Below are 26643 nucleotides of genomic sequence, written 5' to 3'. Positions count from 1 at the left end.
CGGAAGGAATGGTATGGTCTGCCCTAATTTGGCGATCCCATAATCTCATTCAATGAAAATGACATTTACGTTGCCGTGTGGAATTAGTTTTAGAAACTGTTGTAATACATGCGTGTTGAAAACTTCGTTTTCTTTGAACAGCCCGTCGTAAAAGTTGGCGAACTCCTGCTCTATATCAGTTTGGTCAGTTACGAGCGGTTCTCATAACCGGAGCGTCGTGATTTTCATATTTTTTGTTTGCTGGCGTTCTTTCATTTTAAACACTTTCCTCGGCTATTAGTCTCGCTCTCTCTGTCTGCATTCTTGCATTGTGCAACGAATCATTGCATCCTTTAAGCATTAATATTAGCCGAATCTTGCATTTTGTTTTATGTCATTGACGAATAAACCCGGTGTTTCATTTTCGGCGTTCATAAGCGTATTTAACGTATTCTAGAGTAGTTCCTTTTTAATAAGTTTTTGTCTGTTTTTTTTTTTCTGCCCGGAAGGTATACGAGCTATATTTTAATTTCCACTTTCAACATTGGCCAGTTATTACATTCATTTCTTTGTTCTCATTTTGCTCTCGGGCGAGCTTTTTTTTTTTTTACATTTTTGTCTACCTTGTCATTATCTAGCAGAGCTTCAGAAAGCTTTCATGACTTCCGCCATAAATCTCGTCTGGGTCCTTTCTTTTTTCAAAACTGTGCGTCAACCAGTGTGTTGTCGAGAAAGACATTGGTTTGACGTTATAGACTGTAGCCGCTCGAGCTATCTCACAACTCATGTTCACGCGACCTAAGTGCGAGTGGCAGTCACTCTGTCAGTGCCTATAACTGGGATCGGACCTTTGAGCATTTGGGTTACGTCTTGGGAGTCCTACTATCAGAAACCATTTTTTTGCACCTCAAGACTCGAATCTTGCCCCAGACTAGGCGAGCAATCTTTTGCGTTGAAAATATCAATTGATATCGCCAGCGACAATTTCATTTGCGGAAGTGTTGACGCACTGCGTTAAATTCTTAAAATAATGTTTTTCTTTCCGTCGGCTCATTAAGAGCGCGCACTGACACAACCCTCGACACGTCACTCTGGCCCAGGAAGTCCACCAAGCATACACGGCGGCAACTGTTTTTTTTTTGAAAAGCGAAATGCCTTTATTGTTGCGTGCAAGAATTTCTGTCTGGAAGAGCTCGGGGTTTCCCGATGCAACTTCTTCAGCTGTTCATAGTTTGCAATTTTAGACGCTGGTCTGGCAAGTCCGTTGTCTTGCTTCTCTGTTTTAGAAGTTTTTTTCCGAGTCCTGGGTTCGCTTGCCAGCAGAGCACGTTAAAACTTTTATGGTTGTCTTGACGGTGTGTCCGCCGTCCTCGCTGCTCTTGTCACTATAAGTGTGTCAATCCACTCTGCCCTGCTTTGGGTGGAGACGAGGGTTTCACTGTCCTGCACCTCGTCCTCCAGAGCGAGTTATTCTCTTGTGGGCCTTGAAGGTGATGGAGCAGGCGTGTCATCTCTCTGCGCGGTGCTCGACGCTACTCCGCAGGTGCAATGTCGGTGTGTGTGTGTGTGTGTGTTTTTACCCGTGGTAGCTTCGGTTTTCATTTTGTCCATTAGGTTGTCTACGGAGAGGTTCTCACGAGCAGCATTGGTGACAGATGCACACGTTTCACGCACCCCATCCTTTAAGTGAACGAAACGACAACAGGACTCGCAGTGCGGCGACCGACAGTCCCGACCAACGCGGCTAGTGTTCTGGCCCCCCCAAAGCAGACACATTATTTTCCTTCCTGGAGCGATGACTAGCGTTTTAGCTTTGAGAATACGCAGCTGGTGGGGCAGACGGTCTGTCGCAGACATGTGCAAGTTACTGAAAAAAGTTATTGAGTTACGTTACTGAGTACTGGCCTCAAAAGTAATTTGAGTAGAGTAGGAAGGTACTAAAATGTAAAGTAATTGAGTAAATGACTAATTATGCCGTAACAGAGTAGCGAATTACTTTTGAAGTTAATATTATATTTTGTTATAGTAACAAGGAAGTACATGAATGTTTTGATTCGTTAGCGATATTCTGCTAGCCAAATATAAAGCGGCTTGTTTTTGGCACATATATGCTTTAATAGCTGGTTCCGCTTCTGTGTGATTAATTGTTTTGAACTTTTCTTCCCTGGTCAATGATTTACTGCGATGTATCAATTCTACTTTAAGGTTTACCACCGCCTATGTTTAATTTTGCAGACAGTGTTTGCTTGTTTACAGTGCTGCGTAAAGTACGTCTAAAAGTACTTAAAGTAAAGGACAAAGTAAATGAGAGGTATGTACTTCAAGTATTGTAAGTACACCGGATGCGATGTACTTGAAGTAAAGTACTATAAATACAGCGTATACTTTTAAAGTACAAATGCTTTTTAACACAATCTTTCATGATGCCCTTTCATACCCTTTTTTTACTTTATGTTATCTGGTGTGCATTTCTCCAGGGTTAATTGGAGGAGCATCCGTTTTTTTTTTTCGGAAATGGCGACAAATATTAAATAAAGTAAAGTCGCCACGAAGTAGTTGTTTTACTCTTGCTTACGAACTGTTTAACACAATACACTTATAACGCACTTATTTCTATCGGTCTTATAGCCGCCATTACTTCACTCGGAGAAATGACCAGATGACGTTTCAAAAGACACTAGCGCGTTTTCACTTGATGATACGCCATTTTCGTTTCCAAAACTGGGGACTGTAGTTTAAAGTCGGGAATGTTGCTTTCTTCAGAAATTCCTAGAAAAACACTTTAGTAAAGCACAAGTACATGACAAGAATATTCACTTCAAGTTAAGTACAAGTTTTCTAATCCTACTTGAAATAGTACTTTAAGCACCATGTTCTTAAAGTACTTGCTAATTCATATCTTTTTTTTTTTTTTTTTCAAAAACGTCGGGGGAATTAATAAGCTTCGCGAACGATCTTCGAGTCTTGGACGATGTGTATATGCCTAGCTCTGGGAGGAAAGGCAACAAAGGTCAACTTTGTTTTTTTTTTTTATTTTAAAATACTATCAGTCTCTATTGAGACTATGATAGGGTGGGTATACAAGTGTACAAAGAAAATAACAACAAGAGCAGCACACACTTGAAAAGGTACTATAAAAGATATCTCCAAATAATCACGAAAAATGCTTGACAATGAAAGATAAAAAATTAGATCCGTCATGGGCTATAATGCGTCGGCGGAAAACACTACAAAAAAACATTTTATTTCACATTTTGCAAGATGATATATAAGAAGAAAAAGCTTTAAGTGATTGGCATACCACAGCTTGCTCCGAAAGAAGGTTCGAGTCACTTATGGTTTGTGGAAAGAATGAGTATCTGAAACAGTCCTTGAAGAACCGGGGCTGATAAAGTGCGCGACTGTGTTTGTTCCGAGTTATTCTCGACTCGGTCAGGAACTAGGTAGGCTGGTTTATCTATCTGCAATAAGCCATTAATAATCATATAAAAAATTTCAATCTTTTTCTTTACGCCTCATCTTAAGTAATAGAATGTTGGCTTTTGAATACAGTGCCGTAGGTGAATCCAGTCGACGATATTTGGAAAAAATAAAACGTAAAGCAAGTCGTTGCACCTTTTCTAGCATTCGCACATCTTTAACAATATGAGGATCCCAAATTAGGCATGCATATTCCATCAACGGACGAATGAGTGTTTTATAAGCCGTAAGTTTTGTGTTCATTGAACTTAGTTTCAAAGACCGCCTTAAATACCGCATTTTTTGATTCGCTTTCATTTATAATTCGCCCTTTAGCACTCGAGCCCTCAAGTACGGCATAAAATACGGGAGCACCAGATGGGCATCAGAGCGGGCGGAGGCTTGGGCGAGTTGGTTGTTCATGCTTGAGCGAAATAGCGCACAAGGTTTGCACACAAAAGACTGACACACAAAAAGAAAGAAAAAGACGTACACAGTGCAGTGTACGTGTTTTTTTTTTTTTCTTTTTGTGTGCCTGTATTTTTTGTGTAAATCTTGTGCGCTGTTTCACCCATTCAGAGTGGTGCTGCATCTTGTTGCCTCTTTTGAGTGACACTGCAGTTCCTATGTTGGGGACAAGTGGGGACAAACCCTTTCTTTATATACTACGTCAAGTCTCCTTGAGCTTCGGGAGACAAGGAAGTGCCAGTCTTCGGCGCTAATGACGCATTTTCTGGGCCTCACTTGCGACGTGTCTGTCCGCTCCCCGCGCCTCGTAGCAGGGTTGTTGCCGTGGGCGGCTCGTGAAACTTATAGAGGATTTCGGACACTCCAAACCACTCCCCCCCCCCTGCCTCCCTCCTACGCCACATGCTTCCCCCTCTTTGCAAGTATCAGCTGGTCTTCCAGAATCTTATCTATTATGTGAAGAAATGTTTGTTGATAGGCAAAAGAACCACTAAAATTCAAAAGTAATTTGTAATGTGCGTAAAAGTGATTAAAGTAAACTACTAATTACCGAAAAAAATTATAATGGGAAGTTGCTAAACTACTCAGAAAAGTAGTTAAACTACAGTAACTTAAGCAGAGTAGTAAACTACGCACAAGTCTGGTCTGTCGTCGCGACGTCTTTAAGCGTCAGGCGCACTCTCCGTGCGGTCGGCTCGACGCCACTAAAACCTTCTCGCCTTCCATGACTGCCACCGTTCACTCACCGTCCACACACTGGTTGCCGTACAGTTTTACAAAAGGGAACGACGCTCAGCATAGTCATGGTGGCAGTCATGAAAGCTTCATTCTTCACGCCTTCTACATTATCCAGAATGGCTCAAGAGCCTATCGGACAAGGTCATCTGGATATTCGCTGGGTAGCCAATGTAATTTGAGTTTCACTTCAGCGTTATTTTAGTTCTGCACTAGGCAGCGCCGGCCCTTGACTAATTTGTTTTACTCCCAGCAACTTGTGCTTTGCTGTTTGTGACTAGAACATGACTATATACCCAGAACTGATTTCTCTTGTACGGCCCATTTGCCTTCAGGTCCGTCGGCACGCCCGCGGTCTCTACTATTGAAATCCGCAGTCCCATTTGGTCGCCCGGCGATATCACCGTGGAGAAACAAAGTGTTTGAAAAAGAAACATCCCTTAACAGGGCATGCATCACAACCTGATAATCCTGAGCCACGCCGGCAGCAACAAAACCGCGGCCTGACAGGGCCGTTATCGCAGCTCCGTCGGAGCTAATTATCCGTGCGTCCGAGCACCATGAGTGCCGGAGACAATGTTCTACTCCAACACAACAGCTCCTCTGCTCTTTTCTAGTCAGCTACCGTGCCAATTTTTGTTCAGGATCTACTATTTTCAGACAACGTTTAGGTTAGTGGGTTCCACTGTTTACTAGATAAATACAAGATATTTGCAAGTATTACTGGACTACAAGTGCCCCGTTTATGTAAATTGGCAGGATAGAGACTTCTCTTAACCTGGCATTTGGAACGACAACATTATATGAAAGTAACCTGTTAAAGTAACACCGCACGGCATGCTCCCGATCAGTTTAGCTTTGAGATTCACGAAGTGATAAGCTTCATGAATCCCGAGGAAGATACATAGAAAGGGGGGACAGGCAACAATTACAAGAACGGCCCTTTAAAAAGTGCCGTTCTTGCCCCAGCGAAGCAATACCTCTCAATTTTCTTTGCCGTTAAAAACGCACAAACCAGGCGTGCCTTTCTGCAGCCTTGTATCGGAGGCGGGGTGTTGGGGCCTTTGCCGAAGTTTCTTCAGAAATATCTCAGCACATTAGAGCTCCCTCAACCTTTCAGACTAAGAAATTCGTTCCCGCGTTGGACAGGTTGCACGCTGGGACTGAAGCTGTACGAGCGTTCTCTTTTGATGTTGTATATCTATGCTATAGTCTAAACGTGAAGGCTCTTCTGGGTTTAATTTCTGACGTTATCCTCCAGACAGGTGTCATGAAAGTTCAAAATTTATGTGGCGTCTCGTTGTGTCATTTCTCGAATGGGCACAACTGTATCTCCAATCAATGATCGCTGAATCGGAGGGTAAAGTGTTCTTACAAAAATCCTGCGTTTGTATAGGGCCTTGCTTGGATACCGCCCTCAGCGAAATTTACCCGTTTTATGTTAACTCCAAAGTTCAGTCGAACCTTCAACGAGATTTCCCGATGCGAGGGTTTCTAGTTATGTTGACGAATATTTAATCCTACACTCTACCATCTCCGACTCCGCAGCCATAAAGAGCGTGTTCCAGAGGAACTCCCATGGGCTCACGTTCACCAAAGAGACCCCTCCCCGGAAGACTTACAGTTTCTCAATCTCAGGTTGGTCCCGTCCCGACTAGCAAAAGCATCTGCTGTGCTCACCAGCAAAGGTCCTCTGAGCCATTTCTTCCTTTTAACAGCTCACTCTCGAGGAATGTAAAAGAAGGGATCGTCCAAAACCTGATCGCAACGGCCAAAGCTAAATCCTGGCAACACTTTTCCGCCCCCAGCCTATCCAAGCAGATTAACCGCCTAATCAAGTCAGGATACCCGAGACCTTATGAAACAACAATCGAAAGACTTGTCGCGTGGTAAAGGTGCAAACCCCTCTCCCCTAAGTCACGCTTCGTATGCATCCCCTACCTACATAACACTACACATCGCCCGAAATCCATCCTGTTTCCCGCCCAAGCAATCGTGGTCCGACGGCGTCTGGTTTTCCCTTTTCACGGCACATATCCACGTTCTCGGACAAGCCGAGCACATGAAAACTGACCTTCAAACCTTTCTTGACTCTTTTGGTACAGCCCCAGTCGCGGCACTTTGACGAGAAGGCAGGTTTTTGTCTGGTTTCTTTTAAAGCAACACAGGAAGGCACGTCCCGCATGGTGACTTCCGCCCGCAGCCCCAGAGTGCGCCCGACGCGCCACCACCGCGCCGTGACGTAACAGAGCTGAGTTCGTGTATATCCACGCGCAGAGAGGGAAGTCAGTTTACGAAAGGAACGCGGTTGCTTTTTCAGACGAGTCCGTAACTCCCACCGTTGTGTCAGCTTAGGAGTGAACGGAGTATAGAATCGAGATTGTCCGTCGATTTTCAAGGTGTAGAGCTTGCGTTGACTTATCCTCACAAGGAGTGTGCACAATGTGCGGAAGTTGACAATAACCGAGATAGAGACAATAAAACTAAACAATTTTAACAAAACTTCTAGTCTTTTTTCTACTGTCACAAGAAATTTAAACCGAATGCACGTGTTCTAAACAGCGCTCGTAAAACAGGGGGGGAAAACACGATTTATTGCTAGCAGTCTTATTAAAAGACTGAGCTATAGGACACTTTTCTGTGTCATTTCGATGCATATAGCTTTGACAAGGACTCTTTGGTGCGGTGTTTGGGCGCACGAACTATTATTTTTATAATAAACGGGCCAAATACTTTTTTTCATTGATTTATTATTATTTTTCCATCACCATTTTTTATGATGCAGTAACAAGACTAGCATAGTCGTAAACCCGAGATTAGCGATACGGTCAAGGGACGAAAACAGAACGACACGGAAGAAGTCTGAAATGCAGCTACAAACTTTATTTCGCAGCACAAACATATATAAGGCACTCGCCACCCTTGGTCCCTCTCTTTTCCTCTTCCTTTTCGCAAACCATCTACCATCTTCCCTCTTCCATTCCCAGGGAATGGGGTAGGGGGTTTGGAAAAAGGAAGAGGAAAAGAGTGGAACCACGTGTGGCAAGAGACTTACTTATATGTAGGTCCTATGAAATAAAGTTTGTAGATGCGTTTGAGACTTTGTCCCTGTCGTTCTGTGCTTTCGTCCCTGGTCCGTATTCCCTGTCTCGGGTTTACAACTATGCCCAATTTACACCAGCCAGCCTGCACCCCCACCATTGCTTCGTAACAAGGCTGCCTTGTTTGGTTCAAATATTTTAAATTCAACGTCCAGAATTATATAATTTATTAAGAGATAAAGAAATAAAAACAAAAATATGAGGACTTCAGGTTGCAAAGAAACTGGGACGGCGAGCGACGCTCGAAAGAATCTGGGGTTGCACACCCGCGGTTCAAACCCTCCACGTTGAGCTCCGGACAACGCAACAAAGGCGGTCGGAATCAGAAAAAAAAAAAAAAAATAAAAGCTATTGACGTAAAAACCAGACGTGGCGTAGATAATGGCTCGCTAAATTTTATAAAATTAAAATTTACTTTGGTGAGCAAAAAAAAAAAAAAAGAATTTAATGTGCACATTTTTCTCCCGCCATTTTGAGGTACATTTTCTGTTTGGATTACAGATTCAGACGCAGAATAAATAAACTCTTCCATGTGATATCATTTATGTCTGCATGTGAAATTCTTCATTACGACTTTTGACTGCTAATGACGGTCTGACCGGCCATTTTGTTTCGGCGGTGATGATCGAGCACATTATGTATGCGACATCAGAACATGAAGAACAAACATAAATGACGCCTACACAGTTGTGCCAAGCTCACTCAAGAAAGAAAAAATTAAATAAAATTTAAAAAATTTAAAAACTACAATTACACAAAAAAATAAGCTTAAAAAGTTCTAAAGAATGTGTGAGGTTTATGCGTCACACATTCCGATCTCCGTGATTTTTGTCAACATGGTCAAGCTTGTGTAAATTTTTTTCAAAGAAATTATAGATATAGAGGACGACACTCGTTACTTTTTTATTGATCAGTCACCGTAACCAAAATTATTTCTATGCACAAGAAGGGCCCAAAGCTGTCATGAACATTTTATTGACTCTCTTTTCACATACTAAATACCCAATCTTTAAGCTTTTTCGCCACATCTGGAGTGCAGCTCTGTAAAGAAAAAAAAAAGAAAATACGGCACTGCTTTTATAACAATCGGAACACAAATATTACTCTTATAATAAGCTTCCTTTTGATCATAGAGACGTTTGTAATTGTACAGCGCTTTATATATATTAAAATATACTATAAAAGATCGACCTTGAAAGACGTGTTTGAATATGCTTTCTACAAATGGTATTAACGTATGTCAGTGAAACCTATGATTAAAAAGGCGAGAGAAATGTTTGTTTCAGTACTCGCAATGACGACACTCCTTTTAGCTTCTGGAATTCCATATAAAGAAGGCACTGCCAATATTGTTTTATATTCACCAAATAGACATATTTCTTTGTGTTTGTTACTTAAAAAAATAGGTTGTTTTTGTCAACGTAATCAGTAGTACGTAATCAATAATCAGTAGTAGACCACGTAAAAGTAGTCACGAAAAAAATTTAGAGAAAATCCAATGGTGTTTATTCTCTCAACAGAAGGACAGAACATGCGGCCATGTGATCTGAAGTTGTCCTGAAGGAGCCTTGATGACCTAAATAGTAAATCCCTTTTGTAAATATTTCGAGATTTCAAACGAAACGGAAGCGGAATTTCCTCAGGGCCGCTGACCCTGGGCTCTTACGGAGATTACTTGAGAAACACCGTCTTTGTTTATATTGTTGTTGTTGTGACCTCGAAATTGTGATTTTTCGGAGGAATCTGATTTGATAAAAAAATTTACCGGCGAGTGTTTTTCGGATTTATCCGAAAACATGGAAGCCTAATTGTAAGTTACTTCCCAGGTCTACGACAACATTGCGATACCCTTTACTACGGCATCAAACTTTTCGAAGAAGCTGAAAAAAAAAGACCACTGATATCGTTGAAGTAAACCCCTTTCTAAACATAATGGAAAAGCGCGCATTTTACAAGGACATAGGAAGGAACTGGTCAGGACGAGATTGTTAGTCAGCGCTCGTCCTGTCCAATTCCTTCCTCCGTCCTTGTAAAATTCGCGCTGTTTCATTATGAATACATACCAGCTCGCCCAGTCATCCTGTCTGCTAAGCCCCTTTCTAAAGTCTGCCCCCTGTTGGAAGCTTTGGAATCCCTGTACAATGTCGGACAGAAATGACAGCAATGACCAACGCTACGAGACGATGTATGCTAACCATAGTTGTGCCTATCTTAAATCTCCTGCTCAAGGTACTAAATTTCAAATAATTTTGGCAGTATTTGGTATCTTGTAAGTCCTTTTTCTCTAGAGTATTGGCTACTTTATCTTAAACACAATTCTCACTATCTTCTACTGACTACCTCAAATACATTTTTGAACATTGGACAAATATTTTTCGCCGGAACAAGCTACGGGACTAGGGATGCTTAGACTCCAGAACAAAGCTGAACAGGTTGCAAGCTTGGATCCAAGCGACCGTACACAGAAGAGGAAACAAGGCATGAGGAAAACACAGTCTGTAAAACGGTCAAGAGGAGACCTCTTGATCGTTTTTTTAAACTTATTTTTGAACGGCACGTCATGCTTGGAGCTAGAGAAGGGCTAGTGACGTCATCAGGATTTGACGCCAAGACCCCACCTTTCGACTGAGACTCCTTCAGCGGAGGATTGGGAGGCCAACACTCGGTGCGATCACAATAGGAGTCATTCGTACATCGTTTCCGCTGTCCCGCAACGTTCTCCGCAACCCGCTACGAGATTCGGGACTCTGCGGGCTACACTCCGTTCGCCCCTAAGCTGGGGCTGCTGTGGAAGCTACGTCCTCGTTGGACCTGTCATACGCCTCTCCCTCGCCATGTCATCTCGCTCCCGCCCATACGCACACGCAGGAACCGGGTTAGATGATAACAGGGAGGCGGCTGATTGAACGCTTATGGCCCGAATATCCATGGAGACAAACGATCCAACGAGTCGAACGATTCAGTTGGTCACGTGACAGGCGAGACGGAATATCCACCGAGACGAAATGTCCAATTGAGATGGAATGTCCAACGTGTCTTAATATTCAACGAGACGGCAGATCCAACCAGGGCTGAGTTTGTCCACCGTGCCTGAATATCCACCGAGATGGAAGATCCAATCAGGCCTGAATGTCCACCGAGACTGAATTTTCAACGAGACCGAAGATCCAACCAGGCTTGAATGTCCAACGTGTCTGAACATCTAACGAGCCTGAGTATCCACTAGTGGATCTTTTGATTCGTTGAATATTTCGACTCGTTGGATATTCAGTCTCTGAATCCTCATTGAACCGGCGGGCACGTAACTCCCACGGTCTCAGCTCAGTGGTGAACGGAGTATAGATCTATTCAGCGGCAGTCTCGAAAGAAGGTGTTTACAGCGCGCGTCACTGGTCTTGGAAGTGTACATTACTGTTGCCCGACTGCGCTGGGCTGCGAGTTTTCTCCTCAGTGGATTGCGATAGCCTGAGTAGGCCCAAGTCCGGACGCTGGGGGTGGCTAAATTGCAGCGTATTATTATTATTTTTTTTTGTGTGTATATTCTATGGCGAATACAACTTCTCGAGTTTAAAAAAAAAAGCATTGTAGCATTTTAAGAAAAAAACGAAAAAAAAACGAAACCTAGTTCCGGCGAGTTCATACACGACAGACCAAATTCAACTGGAATATTTGTTTCATTTTATGTTGATTTTTCATGGCACGATACGCTCAGCCGTGTCAATCTAGAAAGGTCTTAACTGCCTAAATTATTTGACCAAGCCACAGGATAGCCGAACTGCGTGGGTATTCCGTGCTCACAACATGAAATTTAACGATCTAGTCAAGCGAACAACTTATTGAACGTAGTACCCCACTGTGCTGCGTTACACGAACAGGATTTGACACAACTGTCGAATAAAACGGCATATCCAATATACAAATGTCTACGATCGTCACTTCACGCCCATCGGACGGAATACGGCTTGTTTTAGGGCACATTTTAAAGAAACCTGCTTTTTTGTACAGCACCAAAACAAATGAAAGAAGGTGTCTATTCTGTCCCCATACCCCGGAGCCGACCCTATCAGCTATTTTTCGCGAAGACTGGGAACATAGGCGGGGGGGCTTTTTGGGGATTATCTCAACGGAAATAATCCTCGAAGAACGTCACGTGCAACGGCTGTATACTGTACCGGCTGTATACTGAGATATTGGCAAATATGCGTTTTACAATTAAATATTGACCGACAATTAAATATTGTTTGTCAAATACAAATATAGTTCGCGTGTAAACTCTGCAAAAAATAAGACAGAACCAATCAGTTTCACCTCTGTAAGTGCCAAACATATGACAATGCCAGAAAAGTTTGATACTTATCTGCCATGCTGCTCTCAGAAAAGTAAAACTGAATTATCAACAACTTTATTTTTATGCGCAATAGCCTGAGTGTCAATTCAAGGGCAACTACGAAAAAAAAAAAAAAAAGCACCCAAGCAGCAATAAGTTTTCTTGTTGACTTACCATTTCACCAGGCGAGCAAACATTGAATGGCAACTTCGTCTTTTCTCCATCTGTGCATGTCAAAGTGCATGTATATTCATCAAAGTCACGGTAACCCTGAAATACATGGGCTTAATGTCAAAAATGAAAAAGTGTAAAAGAAATATGTAAAAAAAACTCCAATATTTTCAACGTTGGCAAAAGCGAAAATACAAAGTGTATTAACTGGCGTTGCTTACGTCAGTCTCGCTGTAACAACGGGATCTAGCTCTAGGGCAATGCTGACTGCAGCGGTTCTCTTTCTTGAACGCAGCATCAACCTTCGGTACTGTTGTTGAGGAGGCCCTACTGATTACTGAGGGTGTCGGAACCGGCGGGTAAGTAGCTGCAACTGGGATTCGTAGGAGGCCTCACCAGCTCCGTGGGTAGAAAGTACATATCCTTCCAACCGATTCCGCTCATCACGCGACGACCTTGCCTGTCGCTTCATTTAACTTTATCTCAAGATAGTATTCCCCAGAAGTAGACAAGTACACGTTACTGAAAAATATTAGTTAAATCCCCTTACTTGTTACTCGCCCAAAACAAATAAGAAGGGCAGGAAACACCAAGCCAGGATGCACGAGCGACAATCCCTGAACTTGATTCAGGATGCTGGCTGTGTGCTGGTTTACACAGATGCCGCGCTGAAGCCATTCACCCGGAATTGGTCCGTGGCGGTCGCCATGTATCGAGGATCCCTCGAGGCAACGACAACCAAGGCGATAATGCCACGCCACCGCCAAGGATCGGAACGCACACCAGAAACGCTCGAGACCAAGGCAGTCAATTCAATTGAGAATGTACACCGCCGCACGAGCCAGAGCACAAAACTTAAAATTAATAATCTACATGAACTCACAATCAAAACCTAGTGACGTCACAAAACACAGGACGAGGTGCAGTCCCACCAAAGATGCGCTGTGCGTCTCGGCCATTCGGTTGAAGGTGTCCCATGGACTGACCTTTGACATCAAGTGGGATCCCGCAGATCAAAGGATCCCGGGGAACCAGACTGCCCACAGGGTGGCAAGGAGCGGGCTGTACAATTCAGCTCAAAATCGCACTGACTCTCAGCCACCACCTCAGAGGCAACCCACATCCAACGACGACGACGCCGGCAGACATAACGACCCTGAAAAATACGACCCAAGGGAAGAAATGAGAAGGAAACGGCTCCGAAGACAACGAGAGTCACAAGACTGCTGGAAGCCAACGTACGATCCGATCCCAGACAACACTTCCGGTGGCGGAAAACCGTCACCCTCTGTGTGGTAGCGACTGGCCATGGATGTGGCCAGAGCGAACCAGGTGCGTGTGAAGATGATGTGCTCCCGCTTGCACGGGGCACGAGACTGAGAGCTGGACTCGCACGAGAACAGGGTCTGGACTCGATCGAAGCAGGGACCAGTTATGCTGATGTAAATAAGAGGAATTACATAAAACATGGTGTCAGAATAGAGGAACAACGAGCAGTCTTCACCTGCTGCACAGAAAGGTGAGCAATGGCTGAAGCCAGCCTCAAACCTTCTGCTTCGATGGCATCGTTTATGATTCAGCCACCTGAACCTTTCTGCTTTACGTCACCGAATGAGTGGCCCAAGTGGAAGAAACGCTTCGAACGGTTCCGAACCGCATCAGGACTTTGCACAAAGCCTGAGGAGCACCAAATTGACGCCTTCCTTTATATAATGGGAGATCAGTCAGAGGACGTTCTCAGCACTTTCCAGTTGTCCGCGGAGGATTCTAAGAATTTCGACGTCGTACTGCAAAGGTTTGACAGCTACTTCATCCCAAAGCGGAACATAATTTTCGAGCGGGCACGCTTCAACATGAGATCCCAACAAGACGGAGAGTCCATTGAAGAGTTCGCAACGACACTTCATACCCTGTCGAAGGACTGCGACTACGGCAATCTGCGAGAGCAACTGGTGAGGGATCGCTTCGTTGTCGGCATTCAAGACTCAAAACTCTCTGCAAAGCTACAGCTTAACGCCGAACTAACGCTTCAGACAGCGCTGGAAACAGCCCGACAAGTAGAAAGCGTGCGCAAACAACAGGAGGAACTAAACCAGGATCGAAATTCGAACGTCCACAAGATTTCGTCATCGGACAAAGAAAAAACTGCTTCTACGGCCCTCAGTACAAACAAGCGCGAGGGTCCCGACGATAGAAGACAGAGGGAAAACACTCCATACCAGCAACGTCCGCTGACCATGCCATCAGACAACCGAACACGATGCAGGTGGTGTGGGAGAGACACGCATCCACGCACTTCGTGTCCAGCGCGGTCCAAAGTATGCACAAATTGCCACAAGAAAGGACACTTCTCCGAGGTATGCCTGTCAAAAAGAGTGGACTTCGTAGAAGCTCCAGGTCCCAACGTCGGTTTCCTTGGAATAGTGACATCTCCGCAAGTTAATAGTTGGGAGGTTGACGTGTTAATCCAGTCCGAGCCAGTGAGATTTAAGATCGACACAGGCGCCGACGAAACGGTAATCCCACCAGCGGTGTTCAACAAGCTTGAACCACAGCCGCTACTGCAGAATCCACCTCGCCAACTTCGTGGACCAGACGGAAAGGCGCTAGCAATACAAGGTGTGGTACGCCTCGCAATGTCCTACAAGGACCGAGTGTCCGAGCAGAACATTTATGTTCTCCAAGACGTTACCATACCCCTTTTAGGAAAGCCGGCTATCGAAGGGCTCCAATTACTTTCACCAATCAACAGGATCGAAACGACGGTAAACCCGAAAGTCGACTTTCCATCACTGTTCACAGGGTTGGGAACATTCCCTGGGGAATATCACCTGCAGCTCCAGGAGAACGCGAAACCGTTTGCTCTAAGCTCGCCACGTCGTGTCCCGATCCCACTATACGAAAAGACGAAGCAAGAACTTCAACGTATGGAGGACATCGGCGTCATCTCCCCTGTCAGTGACCCAACCGAATGGTGCGCACCCATGGTGATAGTACCAAAGCGGACTGGAGCAGTGCGCATATGCGTTGACTTCACAGAATTAAATCGCTATGTCTTGAGAGAGTGGCATCCCATTCCGTCCGTCGAACATACTCTTGGCCTTCTTCAGGGCGCGAAAATCTTCTCGAAACTCGACGCTAACTCCGGGTTTTGGCAGATTCCCCTGAGCGACGAAAGCAAGAAATTCACCACGTTCATCACACCTTTCGGCAGATTTTGTTTCAACCGACTCCCATTCGGGATCTCATCTGCTCCAGAACATTTCCAAAAACAACTGTCAAGCATCCTTGAAGGACTCAGCGGTGTCGTATGCCTCATGGACGATGTTCTGATTTGGGGATCCTGCAAAGAAGAACACGACGAAAGACTCCGTAACGTCCTTGAAAAGATCTGCAGTGCAGGAATTACTCTCAACAAGGACAAATGCTTGTTTGGTGTACAGGAACTCACGTTTCTTGGTCACCGAATAGACAGCCTAGGAATTCGACCCGACATTTCAAAACTCAAGGCTGTTATGGATATGCCACCGCCTACATCAAGAACAGAGCTACAGAGGGTCCTCGGAATGGCGACCTATCTGGCTCGGTTCGTAGCCAACTTCGCCGAAATCCTGCAGCCACTAACTGCGATGCTCTCAAAGAAGCAAGAGTTCGTCTGGGGACCAGTCCAGCAAAACGCATTTGACAGATGGAAAGCCGTCTTATCATCTGAACCAGTACTGGGCATCTACGATGCCAACAAAGAAATGGTAGTGACCGCAGATGCCTCATCGTATGGACTTGGCGCCATTCTCCGTCAACGACAAGACGACGGGAGGTTCCAAGTCATCGCCTATGCCTCGAGACTGCTGACAGATACAGAAAAACGCTACGCGCAAATAGAGAAAGAGGGCCTCGCGTCAGTGTGGGCGTGCGAAAAGTTCAGCGACTACCTCGTCGGGAAAACATTCAAATTAGAGACTGACCACAAGCCTCTCGTGAGTCTATTTTCTTCCAAATCTTTAAACGATCTCACTCCACGACTTCAGCGAATGCGCATGCGTATGATGAGATACACGTACGAGATAACATACGTTCCAGGAAAGCAGCTCATGGCCGCAGACACGCTCTCAAGAGCACCTCTTCCCCTAAAAGAGTCGTCTGAACTGGAAGAAGAGGTTGAAGCATTCGTCCAATTTGTAAGGTCAACCGTTCCGGCTGTCAGTTCCAGCCTCCAGCGGCTCATCGACAGCCAGGAAAAGGATCCGGTTTGTCAGCAAATAAGATACTATTGCAAGAATACATGGCCCTGCCGGCGTGACCTCAACAACGAAGTTAAGCCTTTCTACCCATTTCGCCATCAGTTCACCTTTGAAGACGACTTGCTTATGTTCACAGCAAGGATCCTTGTGCCAACATCTTGCAGATCGGAAATTTTGCGTCTTCTTCACGAGGGACACTTTGGCATCGAAAAGACCCAGGCGCGAGCTAAAGAGACGTTGTGGTGGCCAGGAATGATGAAAGAAATTGAAGGAAAAGTTAAAAGCTGTCATCTTTGCATCGAAGGATCAACAAATAGAAAGATGCCGCTTAAGCCCACCGAACTCCCCGAGAGACCTTGGCAACGGATCGCAATGGATTTATTCTACCAGAAGGGGCAGTGGTGGTTGATCGTGACCGACTATTTCTCAAGATATCCAGAGATCGCCCGCCTGGAGAATACGACCGCACAAGTCGTAGTGAACCATTGCAAGAGTATCTTTGCACGACACGGTATTCCAGAAGTTGTCGTCTCGGACAATGGCCCACAATTTTCACGAGTGCCAACCTCAGAATTCGCCGCTTTTGCTAGAGAATACGGCTTCCAACATATAACCTCGAGCCCTCACTATCCACAAAGCAATGGACTTGCGGAAGCTGCAGTGAAAATAATAAAGAGCTCCATGAATAAGACAAGAGACCCGTATGAGACCCTGCTGTCTTATCGAACAACACCCCTGAAAAACGGGTACAGCCCAGCCGAGCTACTTATGGGACGCCGACTGCGGTCAAAGCTTCCCATCCCGAACAGACTGCTGAGGCCAACAGCTCCAAACCTAGAGCAGCTCGCGAAGTTTGAAACAAGCTACCGGCTCAAGCAACGGTCGGCTTACGACAAACACCATGGTGTCCGCCATCTGCCCGACATAGTCGATGGAACAGACGTATGGGTTGTCGATCTCCAAAGGAAGGGAACGGTGCAGTGCCCAACATCAGAGCCACGCTCATATCTCGTTGACACCGGCCAAAGCGTCGTGCGAAGAAATCGTACACATCTCGTACCATACACCAATGAGACCACTCAGACCTTCACGAATTTTGCGGCTCCTGCCGATAGTGATGGGCAAGAAGTACCACAGGAGGGGTGCGAGGACGCATCACATCCTCACACAAGGACGGGACGCTGCATTAGACGTCCTTCTCGATACTTAGATGACTGATCATTCCCAAGGGGAGGGGGATGTGTGGTAGCGACTGGCCATGGATGTGGCCAGAGCGAACCAGGTGCGTGTGAAGATGATGTGCTCCCGCTTGCACGGGGCACGAGACTGAGAGCTGGACTCGCACGAGAACAGGGTCTGGACTCGATCGAAGCAGGGACCAGTTATGCTGATGTAAATAAGAGGAATTACATAAAACACTCTCCACAGGATCCAGAGGGATAGGGCGAGCACCCCCCGAGTGATCTATGATATCGAATTCAGCACTCTCAAGAGAAGAGAGCCTTACGCCGTCCCGACTGATCCGGCATGCCAGCGTTGTAAGCTGTCAGGAGCCATCCCCAAGCTCTCCCACGAAGACAGGAAGTGTGAAGCCCTACCAAAGTAAACATCTTCGACAGAAATCTGTCTGGTTTGGGGAACAATTCGAAAAAAAGAAAACTCAAACCAAAAGTTTAGAAACAGCAGTTCCCAACGTTTCGGGGTCGACTTGACTCCTTCTTCAGGGGTGACTAAAAATGGAACTGGACAGCGCGAGCTTCGACCTCTCCTTCTTCTACCGAGGTGATGTTTTCTGAACGTGACGCAGGCCATGGACGTAAATAGATGGTAAGGCCCCGAGGGACCTGTTAATATTCCCCGGTGTATTCTGGATGTGCCACGACTCCAAGAACAGGCGTCTTCGAATGTGTGGCTCCGTGTCTATCACGTGTGCTTTTCCGAAGTCGATCCGATGATCAAACACCTCACAATGTTCCGCAACGGCGCTACGCTCGCGATCGAAATTGCGCACATCGTTCTGGTGCTGGCGCATGCGTTCGGGAAAAGATTTAGTTTCACCGATGTAGGCGGCGGGGCACTCCGCACACGGTATCTTGTAGACCACGCCCTGTGCTTTCTCTTTTGGGAGGCGATCTTTGGGCCTTGGCATGAGCCGTCCTAATGTTGACACTGGCTTGTGCGCCACTTGGATACCTTCTTTTCGGAGCACGCGCGCCAGTGTCTCGCTCGTCCCTTTTACATAGGGGACGCTGATGCGCGCGATGGGGCGGGGCTGTGTGTCACCCGACGATCCATGGTTATTGCGCGTGCAGCACTGTCGACGGGCGACGCGTTGGACAAAACTCCTTGAATAGCCGTTTTCTTGGAGGTCACCAAGTATGGTCTGATTCTCCTTTCTTCTGTCTCTTTCCGACGAGCAGATGGTCGCTGCTCTAGACAGGAGAGTAGAGACCACCGACGTCTTGTGACTTGTTGGGTGGTTCGAGTCATAATCAAGGTAGCGTCCGGTGTGTGTTTGCTTCCTGTAGACCGTGAACCCCAGCTTGTCTCCTTGCCTTTTCACCAGAGCATCGAGGAACGGCAAGACTCCATCTTTCTCGTATTCTACAGTGAACTGGATGGCCGGTTCTATGGAATTCAGGTGTGCGAGGAAGTGGTTCACCTCTGATTTCTTCACGATGCAAAAGCAATCATCTACATAGCGCATGAACTCTTTTGGCCTGTTGGCGAAAGTGCTAAGCGCTTTCTGTTCAACCACTTCCATTGTGAGGTTTGCCGTCGTGACCGAAATAGAGGCGCCCATTGCCGTTCCGCTGACTTGTTTGAAAAGCTCACCCTTGAAGCTGAAGTACGTACTGCCAAGGCAGAACTCGAGAAGGCGGCATAGCTCATCAACACTGAGGCTGGTTCTTGAGCCCAATGTTTCGTCTTTCTCGAGAACCTCTCTGGCTGCAGCAACTGCTAAGGGAACTGGCACGCTGGTAAAGAGCGACACAACGTCGAAAGACACAATCGTGTCATCATCGCTGAGTCTCACTTGCGAGGCACGTTCCACGAAGTGGCCGGTGTTCAGCACATGTGTCGGCGTATTTCCAACAAGGGGAGCTATAGTCCGGTGTAGGTAATTTGACAGCGCTCGGAGCGGTGAGGTCGTAAAGTCAACGATAGGTCTCAAGGGGACGCTAGGTTTGTGGGTCTTGGGTAGTCCGTAGAAGCTTGGCTCAGAGCCATTCCTGCAGATGAGATGCAAGTAAAGGGCTTTCGACTCTGGATATTGCTTGAAAATGTCAGACAACATCTTGTTCATGTTCCGCTGAATTTGGGACGTTGGATCTTTCTTAAGCTTTTCATAGGCCGGACTTTCCAGAAGATCCCGTGCCTTCTGTTCGTACTCCTCCCGGTCCAGGACGACGGTAGATTTCCCTTTATCTGCCGGCAGTAGCACAATCTCTGTATCTTCGCGGAGCTTCCGAAGCGCAGCAGTTTCATCGCGAGATAGATTGTGGCGTTGCCTCGGCGGAGGTTTTGAAAGGATGCCTATCGCCTTAAGTCGTACACCTTCTCGGACGCTAGGGTCAAGACGCGCAATGCCGTCTTCCACAGCGGCAATCATTTTTGGTACCAAAAATGATTGCCGCTGTGGAAGACGGCTTAAGGCGATAGGCATCCTTTCAAAACCTCCGCCGAGGCAACGCCACAGTCTATCTCGCGATGAAACTGCTGCGCTTCGGAAGCTCCGCGAAGATACAGAGATTGTGCTACTGCCGGCAGATAAAGGGAAATCTACCGTCGTCCTGGACCGGGAGGAGTACGAACAGAAGGCACGGGATCTTCTGGAAAGTCCGGCCTATGAAAAGCTTAAGAAAGATCCAACGTCCCAAATTCAGCGGAACATGAACAAGATGTTGTCTGACATTTTCAAGCAATATCCAGAGTCGAAAGCCCTTTACTTGCATCTCATCTGCAGGAATGGCTCTGCGCCAAGCTTCTACGGACTACCCAAGACCCACAAACCTAGCGTCCCCTTGAGACCTATCGTGGACTTTACGACCTCACCGCTCCGAGCGCTGTCAAATTACCTACACCGGACTATAGCTCCCCTTGTTGGAAATACGCCGACACATGTGCTGAACACCGGCCACTTCGTGGAACGTGCCTCGCAAGTGAGACTCAGCGATGATGACACGATTGTGTCTTTCGACGTTGTGTCGCTCTTTACCAGCGTGCCAGTTCCCTTAGCAGTTGCTGCAGCCAGAGAGGTTCTCGAGAAAGACGAAACATTGGGCTCAAGAACCAGCCTCAGTGTTGACGAGCTATGCCGCCTTCTCGAGTTCTGCCTTGGCAGTACGTACTTCAGCTTCAAGGGTGAGCTTTTCAAACAAGTCAGCGGAACGGCAATGGGCGCCTCTATTTCGGTCACGACGGCAAACCTCACAATGGAAGTGGTTGAACAGAAAGCGCTTAGCACTTTCGCCAACAGGCCAAAAGAGTTCATGCGCTATGTAGATGATTGCTTTTGCATCGTGAAGAAATCAGAGGTGAACCACTTCCTCGCACACCTGAATTCCATAGAACCGGCCATCCAGTTCACTGTAGAATACGAGAAAGATGGAGTCTTGCCGTTCCTCGATGCTCTGGTGAAAAGGTAAGGAGACAAGCTGGGGTTCACGGTCTACAGGAAGCAAACACACACCGGACGCTACCTTGATTATGACTCGAACCACCCAACAAGTCACAAGACGTCGGTGGTCTCTACTCTCCTGTCTAGAGCAGCGACCATCTTCTCGTCGGAAAGAGACAGAAGAAAGGAGAATCAGACCATACTTGCTGACCTCCAAAAAACGGCTATTCAAGGAGTTTTGTCCAACGCGTCGCCCGTCGACAGTGCTGCACGCGCAATAACCATGGATCGTCGGGTGACACACAGCCCCGCCCCATCGCGCGCATCAGCGTCCCCTATGTAAAAGGGACGAGCGAGACACTGGCGCGCGTGCTCCGAAAAGAAGGTATCCAAGTGGCGCACAAGCCAGTGTCAACATTAGGACGGCTCATGCCAAGGCCCAAAGATCGCCTCCCAAAAAAGAAAGCACAGGGCGTGGTCTACAAGATACCGTGTGCGGAGTGCCCCGCCGCCTACATCGGTGAAACTAAATCTTTTCCCGAACGCATGCGCCAGCACCAGAACGATGTGCGCAATTTTGATCGCGAGCGTAGCGCCGTCGCGGAACATTGTGAGGTGTTTGATCATCGGATCGACTTCGGAAAAGCACACGTGATAGACACGGAGCCACACATTCGAAGACGCCTGTTCTTGGAGTCGTGGCACATCCAGAATACACCGGGGAACATTAACAGGTCCCTCGGGGCCTTACCATCTATTTACGTCCATGGCCTGCGTCACGTTCAGAAAACATCACCTCGGTAGAAGAAGAAGGAGAGGTCGAAGCTCGCGCTGTCCAATTCCATTTTTAGTCACCCCTGAAGAAGGAGTCAAGTCGACCCCGAAACATTGGGAACTGCTGTTTCTAAACTTTGTGGGGACCCTCTCCCTGGCTCCTCCGCGCTCCGTGACCTTGCCGGTCCCTGCCGCCGCCTTTCTGTCGGGCGCTCCTTCGTTCCCTGTGACCTTCCCGTTTCCAGTCGCCGTCCAGTCGCGGGGCCTCCGAGCTCTCCGGGAGGAACGGGGCAAGCGCCCCCTCACCCAGCGCTGACGTCGGAGGGTCGGCTCGCAGCAAGGTTCCCGATTGGACGGTCGGCGGGACAAGGACTTGGGAAGGTCTTAAGAAGGGCAACGGAGACAAAGGAAGAGAGCTTTGGCTTGGGCTGCCGACGAGACAAGGGACCGGTCACGGAGGCGAGCTCGGACGGCGCTGGACGCTGGCGCAGGGAGTGCGGGCACTACGTCGAGTGGCGGACTCGACGAGCGGACCGGACAGCGACCCTGGACAACGATGTCCCCATGACGCGGTGTGGATGACCACCGCTGGGACTTGGAGAAGCTGCTATGGCAGCGGACGCTCCCGCGGCCTCGCTGTTAACCGTCCCCCGATCCCGAAACCCCCCAAGGCAATGAGTGAGTGAATAAACCCTTTTGCCGAGAGCGAAGTATTGAAGTGTCATATTCATCCGGAGACAGGGTCTGAGGGAATCGGAGTTAGAAGATGCCCGCATAAACTGGCGCCCAACGTGGGGCGCCAGTTTATGCGGGCATCTTCTAACTCCGATTCCCTCAGACCCTGTCTCCGGATGAATATGACACTTCAATACTTCGCTCTCGGCAAAAGGGTTTATTCACTCACTCATTGCCTTGGGGGGTTTCGGGATCGGGGGACGGTTAACAGCGAGGCCGCGGGAGCGTCCGCTGCCATAGCAGCTTCTCCAAGTCCCAGCGGTGGTCATCCACACCGCGTCATGGGGACATCGTCGTCCAGCGTCGCTGTCCGGTCCGCTCGTCGAGTCCGCCACTCGACGTAGTGCCCGCACTCCCTGCGCCAGCGTCCAGCGCCGTCCGAGCTCGCCTCCGTGACCGGTCCCTTGTCTCGTCGGCAGCCCAAGCCAAAGCTCTCTTCCTTTGTCTCCGTTGCCCTTCTTAAGACCTTCCCAAGTCCTTGTCCCGCCGACCGTCCAATCGGGAACCTTGCTGCGAGCCGACCCTCCGACGTCAGCGCTGGGTGAGGGGGCGCTTGCCCCGTTCCTCCCGGAGAGCTCGGAGGCCCCGCGACTGGACGGCGACTGGAAACGGGAAGGTCACAGGGAACGAAGGAGCGCCCGACAGAAAGGCGGCGGCAGGGACCGGCAAGGTCACGGAGCGCGGAGGAGCCAGGGAGAGGGTCCCCACAACTTTTGGTTTGAGTTTTCTTTTTTTCGAAGCCCTACCAGCACTTCGACGGACTGTCGCCGAGCGGCTCCCAGTAATGGACAGATCAAGGTTTATGGCGAAGTGGGCCAGCCCTACCGGGGACGCGGAAAGGAGGGCCAGGATTCTGAGAATTCTCTTAGGCTACGTGTCCCAGGGCAACACCTCCTAGACAACAAAGCCGTAGTGCTGATAGAGATGTCGTCATCAGCGAACAGCCAACTCAAACCACAGGTTGGACGCGACAGTTGCGTCAGTGTTTGGCCCACACATGTCACGAAGCCGAGCGCTGACACATCCCTTGTTTCGAATTCGTATCCAGCGTTAGCCTTCGCCGGTGACGCACAAATGTAAGTACTACGCCTTTGTCGTCTGGGCAGTGCTGACCAGGGGGAGCTTAGGATCTAGACTGCCACTCCCCTCTGACACTCCGAGCCTGCCGCGCAGCATCATTCTTCATCGGCTTCATAATGGCCATCAAACCATCGTCACCAACGGGAGCGCCCTCTGAAGATCGCCCAGGCTCCCAGCTACCGGTGGTACAGGAACAGACAACTTGAATGTTAGGATGTAAACTCGTGTAGGGCTCTCGATTTTCACTACACGTCAATTCCTTTCTTCGTTCCGGTTTGGCGGAGCGACGCAAAAGTGCGAAGTCACGAGACAATCTACGAACTTTGCATTGGCTCGTGTAGTTCGTAGTGGTCATCGCGGTACATCGTAAGCTGAAACGGAGTATAGACCAAGCACATGGAGGCCGTGCGGACTGCCATGGCGGCGGCTTCCCTGGTTGAGGCGAGGCCGCATTCCTCGAAGAGGGCGGTATCTTCATCGCCCTTTTGGGTGAATCTGCTACAGACACTCCCCTGGGAATGATCATTGACGCGACCCATCACTAAGCTTAGCCAGACCACCTATCACGGGCGTGTCTATTTCAAGCAGGCTATAAAGCCGGGCCCCATACCCCCGAGACGCTGAAAAAGCCTCTGGTCTTCCTTTTTTTTTAGAGCGCAGCTCTTAAAATAATAATAATAATAATAATCTTTATTTCCATATAAAGAAATGGTGGAGCGAAAGGGAAAAAGCTTCAACAAGAAGCTTGACTGGCCCTCAGCCCCATCGGCAGCCAGTGAACAAACAGTTTTCGTGCAATAAAAAAAAATCATACAGAAAATTATACATTATCAAATGAGATAACAGAAACAAGACACAGAACACTTAAATATGTAAAAATATATTACGCAACTCTTTAGTAGATATGGTTTCTATATTTCCATTTTCCTTTTCAAAGTTGTTTAGAAGTTTTGGAATTAAACACCGAAGCATTTGCTGCCCATAATTTGACCTGCATGTGGGAACCTTCCAATATTCATTATGGCGGGTCAAGTAAACCGTATTATTTTTTTCTAATCTAACTATCTCGTTTAAAAGAACACTTTCCTTTTTAATTTCATTCTTAATGGTGAGTAAAAGTCTATAATGAGATAGCTTATGAATTTTTAATATTTGCAGATTTCTAAACATATTTTCAGTGTGAGAGTCATAAGGCGCGTTGAAGATGGCTCTTAACATTTTTTTTTGAAGCAGATAAATTTTGTTCAGGTTGGATGCCGTTGTTGTGCCCCAGACAAGGTTACAATAACTGAGGAGTGAGTAAAACAAAGCATTGTACATAATTAATTTCACGTGAACTGGTAGAGATTGGCTGTGGCGATACGTTAAACCAACAACACGTGACAATTTGGAAATCAAATAATTTACATGGCTATCCCATGACATATTATCTCTATTGGACTTGAACTAAATACTATAGGCCTTGGCATAAAATTTTTTTTATTTTTTGGACGAAAGAAAATAGCCTTTGTCTTTGCAGTGTTAATACTTAGTCCATTTTCCTTTGCCCACGCCGCCAACCTTGACAAAGTAAAATTAACATCATCCGCAATTTCATCACTATTTAAAGAGGAAATAAATATACTAGTTTCGTCTGCATAAATTACACATTTAGCAACAGGGTCTATATTCACAATATCGTTTATATACAGGTTAAAAAGAAGGGGCCCTAAAATACTTCCCTGTGGGACGCCTGAAATAATACGCTTTCTATCGGAGGAATGACCACTAATGTTAATATATTGAAAGCGGTGACTCAAGTATGATTTGAGAAGTGCTAACGGCAACCCTCGAATACCATAGTAATTTAGTTTGCAAAGCAGAATGTTATGATCCACGAAGTCAAAGGCTTTTGTAAAATCTACGAACACGCCAACAACCGTTCTTTTTTCTTCAAAATTTTGTAATATATATTATTTTTGGGACAAGAGGGCTGATTCCGTGGAACGATTTTTTCTGAAACCAAACTGCGAAGGTGAGAGTAAATCGTGCTTATTCGCAAATTGTACGAGACCGGACTGTATTACTTTTTCGAGGCCTTTAGAGAATAAGGGAAGAATTGAAATCGGTCGATAATTGCTGAAATTATTTTTATCTCCTTTCTTGTGAAGGACAGATACCTTCGCCAGTTGCATCGCCGTAGGAAATACTCCAGACGAAAAACAAAGATTAAAAATATGGGTTACGTACGGCACAAATATATCAATAACGAACTTTAGTGGGCGTATTTGAAGATCATCGCAGTCGCAGATAGAGCTGTTTTTTAATTGCATAAATGTAAAAAAATACCTCAGAATCTGTGACAGGTTCAAGAAACATGGAATGACTATTTCTGACTTCTATGTACCTGCAAGGATCAGTATTAACGTTTGTTGTAGATAAATTCGCAAAATATTCGCTGAAAGCATTCGCTAAGGAAAGGCCACTTAGGTCCACACCGTTCCGGTTAATATTATCAACTGGCTGATGGCCTGAACCAAGGTTTAACACTGAATTTAATTTTTTCCAAACCAAGTCCGTACGACCATTTGTATCCCTAAACACCTTATCGTGATACTCAGCTTTAGCTGTACGCAATAATTTTGTTAGTTGGTTGCGATATATTTTAAAGGACCGTAGACTTTGCGGGTCTCTAGATTTAACGAATGATTGGTTCCCGGCTTGTTCGGCGTTCGTTCCCGGCTTGAGCGGCGTCGGCGTCGCCGTCGCCGTCGGCGTAACCAAGGTCATCCCAAGGTCACTTGACCCCAAGGTCATCCAAGGTCACGTGACTCCAAGGTCATCCCGAGGTCACGTGACCCCTCCCCCAGGGTCACGTGACACCCAAGGTCACGTGACTCCCCAAGGTCGCGTGACCCCTTTCCCAGGGTCACGTGGCCCCCAAGGTCACGTGACACCCAAAGGCGTGGCTCC

At 46.9% G+C, this 26643-nt stretch overlaps 1 protein-coding gene across 1 annotated transcript in view; it reads right to left on the bottom strand.

Moving 5' to 3' along the window:
- Positions 1-8729: 8729 nt before the first annotated feature.
- Positions 8730-26643, bottom strand: part of LOC115312792 — a 36403-nt gene continuing 18489 nt past the window's right edge. Inside the window, exons 3-4 of the mRNA XM_040223236.1 lie at positions 12244-12339; positions 8730-8783 (exon numbers count right to left, since the gene is read on the bottom strand). Of these exons, the coding sequence (XP_040079170.1) occupies positions 8730-8783; positions 12244-12339 (150 nt within the window). The remainder of the gene's footprint in view (positions 8784-12243; positions 12340-26643) is intronic.

The sequence above is a fragment of the Ixodes scapularis genome, unplaced genomic scaffold, assembly GCF_016920785.2.
Source record: "Ixodes scapularis isolate PalLabHiFi unplaced genomic scaffold, ASM1692078v2 PGA_scaffold8__174_contigs__length_109621045, whole genome shotgun sequence".
NCBI classification, from domain to species: domain Eukaryota; kingdom Metazoa; phylum Arthropoda; class Arachnida; order Ixodida; family Ixodidae; genus Ixodes; species Ixodes scapularis.
This window is presented reverse-complemented; position numbering and strand designations above follow the sequence as displayed.